Source organism: Taudactylus pleione, unplaced genomic scaffold (assembly GCF_031769625.1).
Source record: "Taudactylus pleione unplaced genomic scaffold, aTauple2 ptg000647l, whole genome shotgun sequence".
Classification (NCBI taxonomy): Eukaryota; Metazoa; Chordata; class Amphibia; order Anura; family Myobatrachidae; genus Taudactylus; species Taudactylus pleione.
The window spans coordinates 1928330-1945005 of record NW_028285049.1 but is presented as its reverse complement, the minus strand read 5'-3'; the positions used below and the strand labels follow the sequence as shown (position 1 = coordinate 1945005).

The window sequence follows — 16676 nt, the reverse complement described above, 5'->3', positions numbered from 1 at the left end:
ACATCTGGTAGGGTTAAGCCGGGTACACACTAACCACAGGTTCTCAAACTCGGTCCTCAGGACCCCAAACAGTGCATGTTTTCCAGGTCTCCTCACAGAATCGCAAGTGAAATAATTAGCATCACCTGTGGTTCTTTTAAAATGTGTCAGTGAGTAACGAGTACACCTGTGCAGCTGGTGGGTGACCTGGAAAACGTGAACTGTATGGGGTTCTGAGGACCGAGTTTGAGAACCTCTGCACTAGACGTTATGTCGTCCTATCCGGCGGATCAGACAATATATTGGGCAATTTGGCCAGTGTGTACCCGCTATGTTAATGACAATGCGCAGTCCCATGCGTCGTCAGCGGCATTGCCCGTCATGCCTGCATGCAGGTCCGACGGGCGATGTCATCAGCATGGCCCCTGCCGTCACTCTGTCGCTGCCAGCATCGGCAAATGTGTCGGCACTTGTCGACACCGGCACACCCGCCGGGACCCGCCGCTCACGATATCGCGCTGGGTACACATCGCTTAGTGTGTACCCAGCTTTAGGTGCTGACATAAAGGGTTAGGGTTAGGCTGTGGGAGGAAGGTTAGGGTTAGGTTGTAGGTGGATCATGGGTGGGGGGGTTAGTGTTAGCCACTAGGGGAGGGATTAGGGTTAGGGATAGGGACAGCATTCTTAACAGAATGCAACTGAGCTATTCTCCCAGAGACCACAAACTGATGAATAATTTAATTGCAGCTGACTTAATAGACCCAAGTATGTGTTTATGTGGGAAAGCATATAGAATGTAAGCTCTAGTGGGCAGATCTGAATGATTGAATATTCTCTGTAAAACATGCTTGCCAACTCTCCCGGATTGAGAGTCACGAATTTTGGGGGGATGTCCAAAAGAATGGACTAGTGTTTTTTATGAGTGAAGTATGATGACGCAGTTGGCACAGATTTACGCCATCATGGCCGTCAAAAGCACTGTATATTGCGGCAGTACAGAAATAACAAAAATATTAATAGGTAACAGGTAGAGATGAGAAACATTGCAGTGAAATTTTGCGCAAAAAAAGTTTCAGACCAAGCAGTTCCAGTTACGCGACGCCCGAGTGCCACCATTCAGCTCTGTATTTGTAAATGCACATTCTGCAGAATGTTTAGTCTATGAATAGAAGCTGGAATAACCGCAGTCAATTAATTCTTCTGTGTGGTGCGGTTGGGGTAGAGACTGGGAACAAATTTCGCTGGTGAAAAATGAAGAACACGGTGAATATTTTGGCAAATGTCGCTTTTGTCCAGCAACAAGTACACATTAAATCTAGAAATGATCTTGAACTTAGTCCACATGTAAAATAGGTCTTGCAGCCAATAAAAGTACGTGCTCTGAACAGAACCCGCGTAGGTAGGCATGAGTTACTGCCAATGGAAAGTCTTTCATAGTTTTGATTTAATTAACATAATTTAAAAACATTGTGGTTTTGTCCTCAAGTCAATAACTACATCACGTGTTTTCTACGATTTAAGATGACTCTGCCTTTTTTTGTGCAGAAATTGCTGAACCCGCTGTGAAGAACCAGATTCTGTGGCACTGTGGGTATAACACAGTCATGTACAGGGAAGTATGACAGGGCTGAGCTTGTGTAACAGTTTGCCCGCTACTAGTGTATAGACTTACATATCTTACGGGTCATATACTAAGGTATGCTGACTATGTTATTAGGGGAATCAGTAGGATTTAATGGCGGCCGCATTGGCCGGCGGTTCTAATCCCGACAGCGGAAGCCTGGCAGGGGTGAAGATCCCGAAGCTCGAAAGGTAAGTATTAACTAACCTATTTTTACCCCCTTACCCTAATCCTCCTTTAGGGGTGCTTAACCCTCCCCCCCAAGTGCCTAACCATAACCCCCTCTATGTGCCTAAACCTAACCCCACTTTCCCCGCAGCCTCACCCTAAGTCTCCCTTGGGGGGTGCCCAACCCTAACCCCCCCTTCCCCTAGCCTAACCCTAACCTCCCGGGGGGAGTTCTCCTGAGAGCCCCTAACCTAACACTCCCCCCCTCCGGCGCCCAGGTTACCTTCGATTGGTAAGCCGGGTGTCGGGTTCCCGGCGTAGGTCTAATGACAGGCGTCGGGATTTCGATGCCTGTCATTTGTACCTTGCCAAGATTAGACAGTCGAGAAGCCGGCGGTCGGGATTTCATCCATCAGCTTCCCGACTGCATCCCGTTATTAGGTATCTTCATCAGTGCTGTGTTCATTAATATGCAGAAGGCATCTATTTCCAGGGCTGTCCTGAAGGTCTGACATTGCTGGCCGAACAATATACAGATGTGTCCTTGCTCATCTAGGGCTCTATTTACTACAATCCGCATTGGTAATGCAGATTGTAGTGTGATATTACCGAGTGAATTCGCATTGCGAATTCAGGCAATATCACAGGGATTTACTACAAAGCTCTGTCCCTGCTAATCCCCTTCGGAGCCTTATCACGGTATTTTCGCAAAAAATACCGTGATTAAGTGCCCGCGCATGCGCTGACCGGTCGCCGCTGCTACCCCCTCCGGCGCTAAGCCCCGCCCCCGCGATCGCGGACCCCCCCCTCGCGATCCCCCTCTCCCTTACTTACACTTACCTGCATGCTCCAGGCCTCCGGCGATGTTCCCCATTCCTCCGGTCAGGTGATCTCCCATAATGCACTGGGGCCCGATCACCTGATGACCGGGCAGCAGTGCACTGTGGTAGACCAGCTGACCGGAGGGGAGTCATCACCGGAGGCCCGATCACCGGTCCCTGGAGTCAGGTAAGTAATTATTTTTTTTACTATTTTTTTTTTCTTTTTTTTTACAGTAATCAGCTTGCGGTCTGTTTAGACCACACAGCTAATTACAGGGACCGACTCCTGGCTCTGCCCTCCCTGTTAGAGCAGGGCAGGAGGCCGGTAACCGGGGGAGACCCTGGGTAACGCCACCTCCAGGTGGCGTTATTATCACAGGGCTTTCCCCGGTATTTTTTTCACATTTATTTTTAGTAACTATGGTCAGATCACATTTCCCATTACAGTTATGGGAAATGCGATCTGCTTTACTAAAAATAAGTGATACTTAGGGGTTGGAGTAGAATTTTACGAATTCTACTCCAATTGCCCTATAATAACTATAGGTGATACTAAAATAATGTGAAAAGGGTGTGAAAACACCCTTTTTCACATTATTTTAATAAAAATAATGTTGATAAATATAGCCCTATGTCTCAATACGCCATGCAGCGCGATATGCATGGCGTGAGTGAACCGTCAGGTCCTGTGCACCCTGCTAGCGTCGGGCGTCTTTTTTGTGCTGAAAATGCGTCTAATTGGCAATGCGATGTGACTAGGAAGCACCAGGAGACTGTGCTGATTCATTTGATGAATGCGACGCTTGTATATCTGTATGCGCCTGAGAATGTAAATGGCACTAGGCGTGGAGAAAAGCTGTGGCCGCTGTATCATAGCACTTTGCACACAGATATACAAGTGTCACTAGGGTGACAAATGTACTGGGCCCCTGAGCTTCCAAGTGGCCCTAGCGTAAACACCTCCTCCAGCTATGGCAGGGCCAAAAAAAACCCAAAAAACTACCAGTTACCTTCATGGCGTATGTTTTGCTTTACAAGGGAGCAGCACCATCTTAACGAGACTAACTAACATAGCCAAAACTGACCTGCATAAAGATGGAGCCAGATGGGACTCGGCAGGCAGATGGTTGAATAAGCCAGTCATTTATTATTATATTATTATTATTTGCTTATAATGAGGGAAATACCATTAGCATAATCAAAATGGGGGCTATGCTGTTGTTGTAATATTAATTGGCAGCTTTAGTATTTGGTATGATTTAGTGGCATTGGGTTGGGTACGGGATCCCAGCGGTTGGGATGCCGACAGTCAGAATACCAACAAAGACATCCCAACAGAATCCTGACGCATGCAGGTAAGTGCCCTAACTCTCCCTATAACTCTCTCAGCCTGACCCTCCTCACCTGCAGCCTACCCTAACCCTCCGCCCCGCAGCCTATCCATAACCGCCTCCTGAAGCCTAACCCTAACACTCCCCCTAGTGTCTAGCCTAACCCTAATACTTATGTTGGGATGTCAGCAGTTGGGATTCTGACTGCCGGCATCCTGACCACGTACCAGTTGCATCATGTGAATTGCATTGCATAATGTGTGGCATAATGGGAATTACTGACAGTACTGGACATAATGTTAATTAGGAGCACCACAGTGTGGCATGATGTGATTTTGGGTCACCACTGTGCCATAATGTGACTTGGAAGCACCACTGAGTGACATAATGTGATTAGTGGGCACCGCTGTGTGACATAATGTGATTTGGGGGCACCGCTGTGTGACATAATGTGACTTGGGGGCTCCGATGTATGACAATGTGACTTGGGGGCACCACTGTGTGACATAATGTGATTTGGGAGTGCCATTGTGTGGAATAATGTGACTTAGGGGTACCACTGTGTGACGTAATGTGATTTTGGGGCACCACTGTGTGGCATAATGTGAATTGGGGGCTCCACTATGTTGCATAATGTGAATTGGGGGCACCACTGTGTGACATAAATGTGAATTGGAGGCACCACTGTGTGACATAATGTGAATTGGAGGCACCACTGTGTGACATGATGTGAATTGGAGGCACCACTGTTGGCATAATGTGAATTGGGGGCACCGCTGTGTGGCATAATGTGAATTGGGGGCACCACTGTGTGGCAAAATGTGACTTGACGACTCTGATTGTTTTGTTCTTTGCCGCTTAGCTTTGCTCCTGGAGAGTGGGGGCTCTACGTACTCTTACAAATTAAAAACCACTTCAGGTCCACATTTGGACAAGAACCACGTAACAATTTGACTATGTTGTCAATAGAGCATAAATTAGCTTCTCAGATTCAATTAGAACAATCTTACACTAGACATTCAGGATGCCTGATTCTATACCTTCTGCTGCATCTGCTCCTTGATCAGCCTTCAGCTGTACTCTCTTTCATACTCTGTATTATTAAAAAAGGTTTCTGCATGATTGCTTTATACACCCTCAAAGCATAATAAAATTGTTCTAAACTTAATTAATTAGGTTGTGAGATATAACATACTGCATTAACATATGTTAGCATCACTGCTGCGTCCAAAGATATAGCAGCAATTCTAACCGCGTCCATCCCTGAATCAGACCCAGAGCCCTCTATACTCTTTCAATTTACATTTTTGTCTGGGGGAGAAGTGATTATCTGGCTGTGTCAAGCAGGCAGCCAGTGAGATCTGTGAGGGGAGGGAGGGGGCGGGACCTCACTGCAGCTCCCTACTGAGGCTGTGCTAGACATATGCCTTACAGCATTATATAATAGACTAGTAACGTCTGCCCCACTCCGCCCTCTGCTCTGTTCTGCCCCCCTGTCTCCCTGCTGCTCACTCTGTCCCGCCCCCTGCTCTGTCCTATCCCCAACTCCCTCTCTTTCCGCTGCCCTGTCCTGCACCACACTCACCCTTACTCTATCCCTCCCACTTCCTTCCCATGGCTGCATACTTACCCATTCCCGGCGGGTCCTTCTCCTAGACTTGGCTAGGTTCTGCCCAGTTGCTCTTCTGTTGGATGGTCAGCTCAGTCCCCGGCTCCCACTGCGCATGCATAGTGGAGACCAGGACAGACCTTAGCAGATTATTATAAAGATTTTTTTTTTCTATTTTGGAAATTATTTATTTAATTGATTTAAAAAAACTGTTTACATTTTTTTTTTTAACGAATCTACTATTGTAAATCTAATACCCCTTTCCCACTTGCTGCAATAACCCGAGTTACTGTATAGTGTGAAGGGGTCAGGTTGAAATAAGACCCGGCATTTCAACCCTGGCAACAAGCAGCATGAACGGGTAACCCGGGTCCACAACATAGGAAGAGGCGGCGCTTGACATCATCGACCCGGCAATTAGCCGGTTCGGGATGGTAGTCTGAAAGGGGTCTCAGCCGGGTCGCAACTGGGATGGATGCGTGAAAAAAATCCCGGGTGTGACCCGGCATTGCAATGTGACAAGGGTATAAGTCTGGGCTTCCAGCGATCTGGGTCATACACGTGCAGATGGGACAAGGACTAGCAGGTGAAGCAGTGTATTATTGCCGCTGTCAGGCAGTAAAGCTGGGGAGCTGAGTGTTGCTCACCCACCAGGACAAACAAGTCTGGAAAATGGCATCAATAGAATATGTTCTATTTTCCCCAATAAGCAGCGATAGAACATTTTTTGCTATTGATTCTAATTAATAATTAGTGGTTATTTAAGGAAATGTAAGCGTTAATGCAATCAAAATCTTTTCATAGACCTCTCAAGTCATCATCCAGCTCATTTTCTGCTTCTTTATGCTAAAATTTGTTTCCTGAAGGTTGATAGGAGGGTGATAGGAGTTTTGTATGCAATTTGCAAGGGAACTTATGGTGTATTGCTGGAGGGTACAGAATGTTTCCAAGTAGAATTCTTACGTAACACTGACAGCTGTTCTGAAGTTCCAGTCTCAGGAGTTTATAGTCCAGCTTCTCGGTTGGGCTGAGAATTGTTTACAGCACTGGTGCCTGGGCTGTGGAACATGGTTTTCTTGTTACACATAGTCGCAGTATGAATGGTGAGTCTAGGAAATTTCCAGTCTATGCCCAATATGTGGTTCTGTATACATGCGCAATCGTGGCGCACAGAACGCCCGGCACCGGAATCCCAGTGGTTGAAATACCGGACACCTGCAGGCAAGTTATTTAACCCTTCCCCTAACCTTAACCCAACTTACCCGCAGCCTAACCCTAACCCTCCCCTCCCACAGCCTAACCCTAAAACTTACCTTCTGGATCGCAGGATAGTCGAGCCGGGATTGTGACCCCTGTTGGGATTCTGGCGCCAGGATTGTAATTGCATTTAAATGGATATTCCACCTTTTTAGTTATTGATTCTTGTGTGCCCTCCTGCAACTTTTACTTATCACATTGCTATAAGGTCTTTACATATTCTAAAGTTGGGTACACACCTAGCAAATATAGCTGCAGATCGAGTGATCTGCCGATATATCTGTAGATGATGGTCGTCCATAGACACTGAACGATCATCATCTTTCAGGCAGCCGTGGGTTCTGCTGGCCGTGGGAAGGTCTGCCCCCGTACCCGTGGCTGCCGCTTCATGTGCAGACCGCCCGTACACACTTGCCGATGGACAGATATGTCAGCAGATATATATGTCCTTTGGCTGTGCATCACAGCCGAATCGATATGTCTGTGAACGACATCGTTCACAGTCATATCGACTGGTACACACTGGCCGAGGGGCACCAGATATGTTGGCCGATCAATTGATCAGCCAATATATCTGTCAGTGCGTACTCTTGGATACAATAGAGTTTCTCTGTGAATATATCTGTATGGAATACACAAATCTAAGCACAGTGGTGTCCTTAGCAAGGGCAATGCCAATAATTCTTCTGCCTGCTGATATAAAAAGCAAGACACAAACATTGATTGATTAATTGAGTAAAAATTGCAGGGGGGCTCGTATAAATGAATGATAATGTATTGTGAAGGTAGAACACACTTTAATAAGTACTTTCCTTTGCAGGCTCACAAGACCTGCCTTGTCCTTTGCAATAAAACAAACATCTACACTTATTAAGGAAAATCAGTTCCATGACCTCTTGTCTCATTTCTGGCAAAAGGCAATTTATGTTAGCCGCAGAGGAGATGGTGGGAATGATTGCCGCCATGTCATGATCCCCCTGTGCAAAGACCAACTTGCCCTGTGCTCTGTTTTGGGCACAATCTATATGTCAGTATATTATTGATTTATGTTGATGTTTCAAGGGTCTATTTAAAATGATTGTACCATAGGTGTTTGTTGGGATTAAATGGTGCCTGGAGCTAGGTTACAGTGATAAACACTGACCTCTCTTATCTGAACTGTCCAATCTTCCCATAGCGCCATCTCTGGCCCGGCTGTCCCGCAGCATCAGCTGGTGATGCCCCCTTGCAGCTGACAATATAGCTTGCTCTCTGCTATTCGTATATATGATCTTTAAGTTGACATTTCAGGGGTCCCTTTCAAATGATTGTTTTGTTACCATATTACGTGAGCTGCTGATGAACACGTCACAGCTGTATACTGTCTAATAATATAAGTGTAACCATTCCTGATGTCATTGGCTGCTGAGTTTTGCCGTATATGTTGCTATATGGGATCTTTCTCATACTGCGCATTCATTCCACATTGCATATTCATATTTACAAACATGTGCACAACTTAGAGCGGTGATGTATCTCAACCATTTCCCTGCTAAAAGGGCAGTTCTGGGTGGCAACTGGGCTGCAGCAATGCCAACGCTCGCAAGAGAACCGTTTTGTTGGGATCTGTCATCGGTGTGTGGCCAGAAATACGTCCTGTTCTGAGTCGTCCGTATGCGCAGTGGACACCAAATTCAGATGGATCTCCTGCACCTAGCATTGGGCAGGTGTCGCTGCTGATTGCTGACAGTGATAATGGCTGCTCAATGCTAGGGCAGCAGTGCCGACACAAAGATACGTATGACTCAGTACAGCCTCTAGTCCAGGGGTCTTCAACTTTGGCCCTCCAGCTGCTGTGGAACTACACATCCCAGCATGCACTGCCCTAGTTTTAGCATGCTGTTATATCAAAAAGGTGGCAGTGCATTCTGGGATGTGTAGTTCCACAGCAGCTGGAGGGCCAAGGTTGAAGACCCCTGCTCTAGTCCATGCTTGCCGACTTTTTTTTTTTTCAATCTCTTTATTTAGTTGACATAAAATACAGAATAGTGAATAAATAATAAGTACAGCATAAGTGCAGAATAAGTACAGCATGGCATCAAGAAAACATTGTACCATGGATATAGTTTATACACTGCAATAAATTGTCTACTAATTTTAATAAAACATTAAGAACAAATCAGAAACAATTAGAATAAAACAGAAAATAAAGCTCAAAAAAGAAAAGAAAAAAAATATAGAAAGAAAAGAAAAAAAGAAGAGAATAATAAAAAACAAAGAAAAGGGGGTATACTCGCCGACTTTTTATATCTCCTCTCTGGGAGAAGCCCGGAGAGGAGACGCATGTGGCCACTACGGGAGGCGGGCTGCTATGTCCGTATTCCCCGTCCCCATCATGGTAAATTGCTGCATATCACGGGACCATGGGGAGGGGGGGGGGGCTAAATGATGCTTTTTCACATTGTCTAGCTCCACCCCCTCCATACTCAGCAATTATCTCCCCATTCTACCCACTTCACTAGGAAGTGGGTGGGATGCGGGAGAGCCGGACACTTTTCCAGGAGTGTGGGGGGTTACCCAAAAATTCGGGGGCCTCCCGCAACTTTTGGGAGAGTAGGTAAGTATGCTCTTAGTCGCATTAGCATTCCGTTGGTACTCCATTTGCAGCGTTCATTTACATTACAATGCATTACATTACATGGCTCTTTATATTTATATTGACCACCTCAAGGAAGGATTAGGATAATAATCATACACCTGCTATATATATATATATATATATTAGGGATGTGCAGGCTCGGATAGGTTCGAGTTTGCACGTGGAGTTCGGATTTTTCCCTCCAAAAAAACGGAACTCAGAACGAGGCAAAACGTCATCTTACATGGACGAACATCATCATTCCTGGACAAAAGACCAGGAATGATGATGTTCGTCCATGTAAGATGACGTTTTGCCTCGTTCTGAGTTCCGTTTTTTTGGAGGGAAAAATCCGAACTCCACGTGCAAACTCGAACCTATCCGAGCCTGCACATCCCTAATATATATATATATATATATATATATATATAGCTATAGTACAGGGAGATGGGAGCACATAACAGCTTCACCACTGGTTACAACATCCTCTTATATTATATTACAAAGTGGCCTTTCCACTCTACTACAAGGGTAACTTGACCCCCTCACATCTAATTGAATTGACCCCATAGTGCTTTTTTTACCCAAATTCCCAGGTTGGTTTTGCCTTTTAAATGATTGTCCATTTAAAACATCAGGGAGACTCGCCAGAAACTCCCCGATGCCTGCATTGTGCAGTAATTATATTCTTTACCCCCAAACTCAATGAAGTGTCCACCAATGATCTTCAGCAATCAACTAAAAGCAGTAATTAATAAAAGCACGTCACACAAGGTTTTAAATGCAAATCTAACAACAGTTGGTATAAGGTTCAAGTGCTGAATATATGATCTGATGTACACAAGTAGAAGCATTCTTCTCCTTATACCAAGTCCTTCTGTTACACAGGGCCGCGCTTTGTCATTGCATCAAGAAAAATGCTGCGTCAAATTATGCTGTGACCCAATGGTCGATGGTTTTGCCATCGAAGCCGTAGCTCCAAAGGTTCTCCACCGTAGATGGTAAAGAGTGCACCAATGTTTCCACCCCCCACTCTTAGCCCTCTCCATTGCATCACCACCATCCCCTTCCCTAACTGGACGCCAAATTCCTATGACTGACAGTGGAGGTGCCCATCGATGGTTCAACCCATCGATGGTTTTCCATCAATGGTTTACTTCCATGATGGAGACCATCGATAGTACACCCGTCGATGAGCATCCCTACCATTTGTCCCAACATTACTACTTTTGGAATCCGAATGGGGATGTGACTGCTTCATGGTGGGGCGTGACCAGCCAGGAGCATCCCCAGCATCTCTGATTCGATAGGCCAACCCTTAACCCCATGTATGTGTACAGGGCCATTCACTGACATTTCTTTCTCGACTAACAGTATAAAAGATTTTTTTATAGATTTTTAGCAAATGTTGCTTTGGGTAGAGATACTAGAGAGGTTGTAAATATGATTTATCTATTGCTTTTCTTTTTTTATATTTTAGGCTGCTAACCCTAAGAATACAGATGGGGTGAGCTTAATTGTTATGTCTAGCACAGTCTAATCTTCACACACAAAGACAACTTCAATTACTGCAACAGTGTCAGAATTAAGCACTTACAGTATTTATACTACTCATGTTTCCTGGTATAAATGGGGCTCTCTTCTGTGTGTCTGACATCACCCACAACTTAAAGCATCCATCTTCATTTAATGCCCTTTGTATTTACTAATGCAACAAGAAATCCTACTTTGTACGATATCATTCTGTTCCGCTCAGTACTAATATAAACCAGACTGAATTTTTAGCAGGGAACATAAATCAGTCTGGTTCACAAAATGTTCCCTATACACCACGGTGAGCTGGGGCTCCTATGATGGTGTGAAATTGTGTCATGACTAGAGACTCAGTTTTATTACATGACATCATTTATCACTGTATATTGTTAAAAAAGTTATTAATATATTAACAAAGCAGACACTACATTAAATAGTATGTGTTGTGAGTTCTGTTGCCTAGTTACAGTGTAGTTCCTGCATATGTATAGTAGGGATGTGCGCCGGACCATTTTTGCCGGATTTGGATTTGGATTTGGTTCTAATTCGTCGTCCGGCTTTGGATTTGGATTTGCCAAATTGCGGTGACTTGCTTTGGATTTTTATTTGGATTTTTTTACAAAAATTGACAAAAAAAGCTAAAATCACATAAATTGGTCTTTTTTTTCTTCCTAGAGTATTATTAACCTCAATAACATTAATTTCCAGTCAATTTAGACCATATAACAGCTCATAATATTGTTTTCAACATTATTGGCCAAAGGTTGCAGTGAGCTGCAGCACAACGACACAGACACCACAGTATAAAGTACATCTATGACACATTGCCACACAGCAGTGGCAGAAATGAAAAGTAGTGCACCCACCCAGTGGGGTACGGCCAGCAGAGTCACAGTACTTGTTTACATAGTGGGCTACGGCCCAAGGAGTCACAGTGCACAATCTTATTCACATTACACCGCACATAGGGCCTGATTCACATTACACCATAAAGTAGTGTCTCTTATTTATGTTACGACACACTGTAGTGCCCCTTTTACACAATGCCCACAGTAGTGACCCTTTTACACAATGCCCACAGTAGTGCCCCTTTTACACAATGCCCACAGTAGCGGTGTTCTTTACACAATGCCCCCAGCAGTGGTGCCCCCTATGCAGTCCCCTTAGTAGTAGGGTCCCCTATGCAGTGCCCCCAGTAGAATGCCCCCCAGTAGTATGCCTCCCATTAGCAGGCCCCCCCAGTAGTATGCCCCCCATTAGCATGCCACCCAGTAGTATGCCCCCCTTTAGCAGGCCCCCCCAGTAGTATGCCCCCATTAGCAGCCCCCCCAGTAGTATGGCCCCCCAGTAGTATGGCCCCCCCAGTAGTATGCCCCCCCCCAGTAGTAGGCTGCCCCCAGTAGCAGGCCCCCCTCAGTAGTAGGCTGCCCCAGTAGTAGCCCCCCTGTAGTATGGCCCCCCCTGTAGTATGGCCCCCCCATAGTAGTAAGCCCCCCAGTAGTATCCCCCCCAGTAGTAGTAAGCCCCCCCCAGTAGTATGGCCCCTCAGTAGTATGGCCCCCCCAGTAGCAGACCCCCCCAGTAGCAAACCCCCCCCCAGTAGTATAGCCCCCCCCAGTAGCAGGCCCCTCAGTAGTATGGACGCCCAGTAGCAGACCCCCCCCAGTAGCAGACCCCCCCCAGTAGTATAGCCCCCCCAGTAGCAGGCCCCTCAATAGTATGGACCCCCAGTAGCAGACCCCCCCAGTAGTATAGCCCCCCCAGTAGCAGACCCCCCCAGTAGTATAGCCCCCCCCAGTAGCAGACCCCCCCCAGTAGCGCCCCCGGACATTTGACAAGTAAAAAAAAATAAATAAATAAAACTTACCTGATTCCCCGCTCCCGCGCCGTCCGCTCTGCTGTCACACGCTGCGGAGGGAGCCGGAAGACGGAGCTCATGTGTGAGCTCCAGCCGGCTCCCTCCGTACAGCAGCCAATGAGAGTCTGTGTGACTCTCATTGGCTGCTGTGACAAACACACAGCTGCCGCTGGCGGCTGTGTGTCTGTGTCTGTGTAGGGCAGAGCGCTATCACTGCGCTCTGTCCTACACAATAGGAGCCCTGATGTCGGATTCTCTAGTGAGAATCCGACATCAGGCGGCCGCCGTTCGGCCCCGAACGGGGATCCGAGTCAGGCGGTGAACACCCGAACAGGGTTCGGGTGGACTCGGATCCCCAATGTTCGGAGCGGTTCGGATTCCACAGAATCCGAACCGCTCATCTCTAATGTATAGCAATTCTGACAAATGTTTGTGTAAGGTTAGTAGTTATCATGGCTTTCTCTGAATGTTTCAGGTGCCATGATTAAAGGCGCATATCCAATACACGAGTAATTGACGACTGTACGATTACGACATCGTTATCGTACAAGCGTTCATTATACTGTGCAGTGCCCACACTGAACGATATGTCGCTCAGTGCAGGCACCCTCCCTCATCCCTGAACATACACAACCTGTCGATATCGGCTGGTTGGGCAGTATGTTCAGGCGTTGACAGATGCCGACAACGACCAGTGGGAGAGCACATTGCTGGTCGTTGCCGGCACATTCGCTGCTCGATTAATGAACGATTGAATGATAACGATGTCGTAATCGGTCAATCGTCCATTTATATCATGCAGTGGATATGCGCCTTAAGTTATGTTATTATGTCATTGGACTTTGTTTATCAAAGCGAAAATGCAGTTTCATGGGATAACACGTGTTACATATTCCACATAAGGAAAGTCTGTATTTGGGTTCACATATAAAGGGTTGTTCCTGAAGCACATTGGGTGGGATGCATCAAGCCACTGATCGCGTGCATATCTGCGTTTACTAATACAGCATGCATGATCATTTAAGCAAAGGGCAGCTCCTCCGATAAGTGCTGTCCTTTGTGGTGTGGGGACTTCCTGTAAATGCGTGGCCATCGGCCAGTGCATGTGCCATTCACGGGGGACCCTGGGAGGGGACCACCTTTATAATCCTCTGGGAGGGCATAGTATTCATACCAATGTATTTACTACTTATTTATGAACATTTACCTATATAGCTTCAGCATACAGATGTGTCTTCATACAATCAGGGCGAGTGAGATGCTCCAAGACGAGTCGCTTGCAGTATTTTTCTTTCAACTTTGCGTCATTGTCGCATAGCAGATGCAGAGAATAAGCCGCTCACAGTGTACCAGAGATGCTGGGCTACACCTTTTACCACACGGAATCGGTTTTACACACGTACAAAGTCGCAAAACACAATGCGGTGCAAAGAAAAGCCGCGCCCGCTGCTCGCATAGGAGCTCTTGTTACACAGACTCAGTTGCACAGGGATGGACACATGTCGCATATCCCAGTGGTCAGTGTAATCTACAGTAACAATGCAGTTCTGTCGTTCCCGGTTGTTTTATTTATGTAAATAAGATTTTCAGCTTTACAGTTGGAAACAAAACAGTAATAGAACAGCAATATAGGAAGTCTGGATAATAATAATAACAGACACTGGCCAAAAATGCAGTAAATCCCCTCAAAAAATGTGTTTTGGGGTTTTTAACCGCAATCCCCATATGTACAAAGCACCGGAATGCGATGCATTCTGGTGCTTCGTCCTGATGGGTAATGCCACCTTCAAGTTGCGTTACCCTATAGAAGCCTATGGGCTTTTTATCGGGATGCTTTTCCCGATCCCTCATATCACACCCCGTGGCCCACGTCCTTCTGTGCAGGAGGACGGCAGACGGACTTCTGGGTGTTAAACCCGGAAGTCCCTCTGACCAGAGACATCGCAAAGGACAGCTCTTATCGGGAGAGCTGTCCTTTGCGATGTTCTAGGTACATACCGCGGTAATGAACTGCGGTATGTACCCGAAGACAGGCGGGATGTACCACATCGCGGATTAGATGCTTAGTACATCCCGCCCACAGTGGGGAGATGTACTAAGCCTTGGAGAGAGATAAAATACCAACTAATCAGCCCCTGTCATTTTTCAACGCAGCCTGTGACATGGCAGTTAGGAGCTGATTGGCGGGTACTTTATCTCAGTACATATGCGATTAGTAATGTTACGGTGACTGGCGGAATGGCCACCGCAACCTTAGTACATCCCAGCTTTGGTGTTGGTGGTATTAAAGCCAAGAACAAAGTGCAGATTATTGCTTCTATTCGTCTTGTGGCTTATTATTTTTTTAAGTATTGTTTGAAAATAGTTTCTTACAACATATATTTGTTTTGTCTTGTAGGTGTAAATATGACTTTCTGCTGAGGGTGGATTTTCGGGAGACTCTCTGTCACTGATAGGTTGTGTCTTTAATGATCCTGACTTTTTGAGGCCATCCTGCAAACATGTCTACTGATGTAGAATCCAGCACCAGTGCCACCACTGACGTGGCTCCAGCCGCCAAACCTGCGGTCAAGAAGGAAAGGAAAAAAGGTATGGTCAGAAATTTCTGTTTTATATGAAACTACCCAGCGCTGCCCAGGTTTAAATCTAAAGTTACTATGGGCTCTATTTATTAACATTATTTTTACTAAAATAAAGTGAAAAAGGGTGTTTTCACACCCTTTTCACATTATTTTAGTATCACCTATAGTTATTACAGGGCAATTGGAGTAGAATTAGTAAAATTCTACTCCAACCCATAGTATCACTTATTTTTAGTAAAGCAGATCGCATTTCCCATAATTGTAATGGGAAATGTGATCCGACCAGAGTTACTAAAAATAAATTGTAAAAAAATACCGGGGGAAGCCCTGTGATAATAACACCACCTGGAGGTGGCGTTATCCAGGGTCTCCCCCGGTTACCGGGCTCCCACTCTGCTCTAACGGGGAGAGCAGAGCCGGGAGTTGGTACCAGTAATCAGCTATGTGGTCTAAACAGACCGCAAGCTGATTGCTGTAAAAAAAAGAAAAAAAAGATTGAAAAATTTTTTTTTTACTTACCTGAATCCAGGGACCGGTGATCGGGCCTCCGGTGATGGCTCCTCTCCTGTCAGCTGGTCTCCCATTGTGCACTGCGGCCCGGTCATCAGGTGATCGGGTCCCAGTGCAGTATGGGAGATCACCTGATCGGGAAGCCCGGAGAAGATCACCGGAGGCCAGGAGGATGCAGGTAAGTGTAATGAAGGGAGGGGGGGGTCGCGGGGGTCCGCGATCGCGGGGGGCGGAGCTTAGCATCGGTGGGGGGTAGCAGCGACGGTGGGTCTGCACATGCGCGGGCGCGACTAGAGTGCGGATGGGATCCGCAGGGACAGAGCTTTATCATAAGCTCTGTCCCTGCAAGGGATTTATAGTAAATCCCTGTGATATTGCCTGAATTCGCAATGCAAATTCACTCGGTAATATCACACTACAATCCACATTCAATATGCGGATTGTAGTAAATAGAGCCCAAAGTCTTATTATGTGACGTTGTCCAAACCATCCAGTGGAAGGCCCAGAACAGGCTCCCCGGGTCAAAGTTCTGCCCAGCATACACCAATGGGATATCCCACAGGGACCTCAACACCCTAGTGTGTCTTCTGGGATCCAATGTTACCACTCTGTGAAGTTTTCGGCCAAATCCATGCAGTGGAAGGATCAGAACAGGCTTCCCGGGTCAAAGTTTTGCCTAGCATACACCAACGGGAGGACTGACCGGGACCCTAACCTCCCTAAAACCTGTCCAGTATGCAACTGGACCACCTCGCATTGGTTTCATCCCAATCGGTACAGGGGTGTCTGA

The 16676-nt window shown here is 46.3% G+C and overlaps 1 protein-coding gene across 3 annotated transcripts in view; it reads left to right on the top strand.

Annotated features, from left to right (window-relative positions):
* Nucleotides 1-16676, top strand: part of DAB2 (DAB adaptor protein 2) — a 142473-nt gene that overhangs the window by 53510 nt on the left and 72287 nt on the right. Inside the window, exons 1-2 of one of the 3 annotated variants that reach the window (XM_088455241.1) lie at nt 6581-6632; nt 15193-15383. In XM_088455241.1, coding sequence (XP_088311367.1) covers nt 15296-15383 — 88 coding nt within the window. In that variant the 5' untranslated portion in view covers nt 6581-6632; nt 15193-15295. Of the gene's footprint in view, nt 1-6580; nt 6751-15192; nt 15384-16676 lie in introns of those variants that run through there. The other 2 variants (XM_088455239.1, XM_088455240.1) reach the window with 2 other exon arrangements.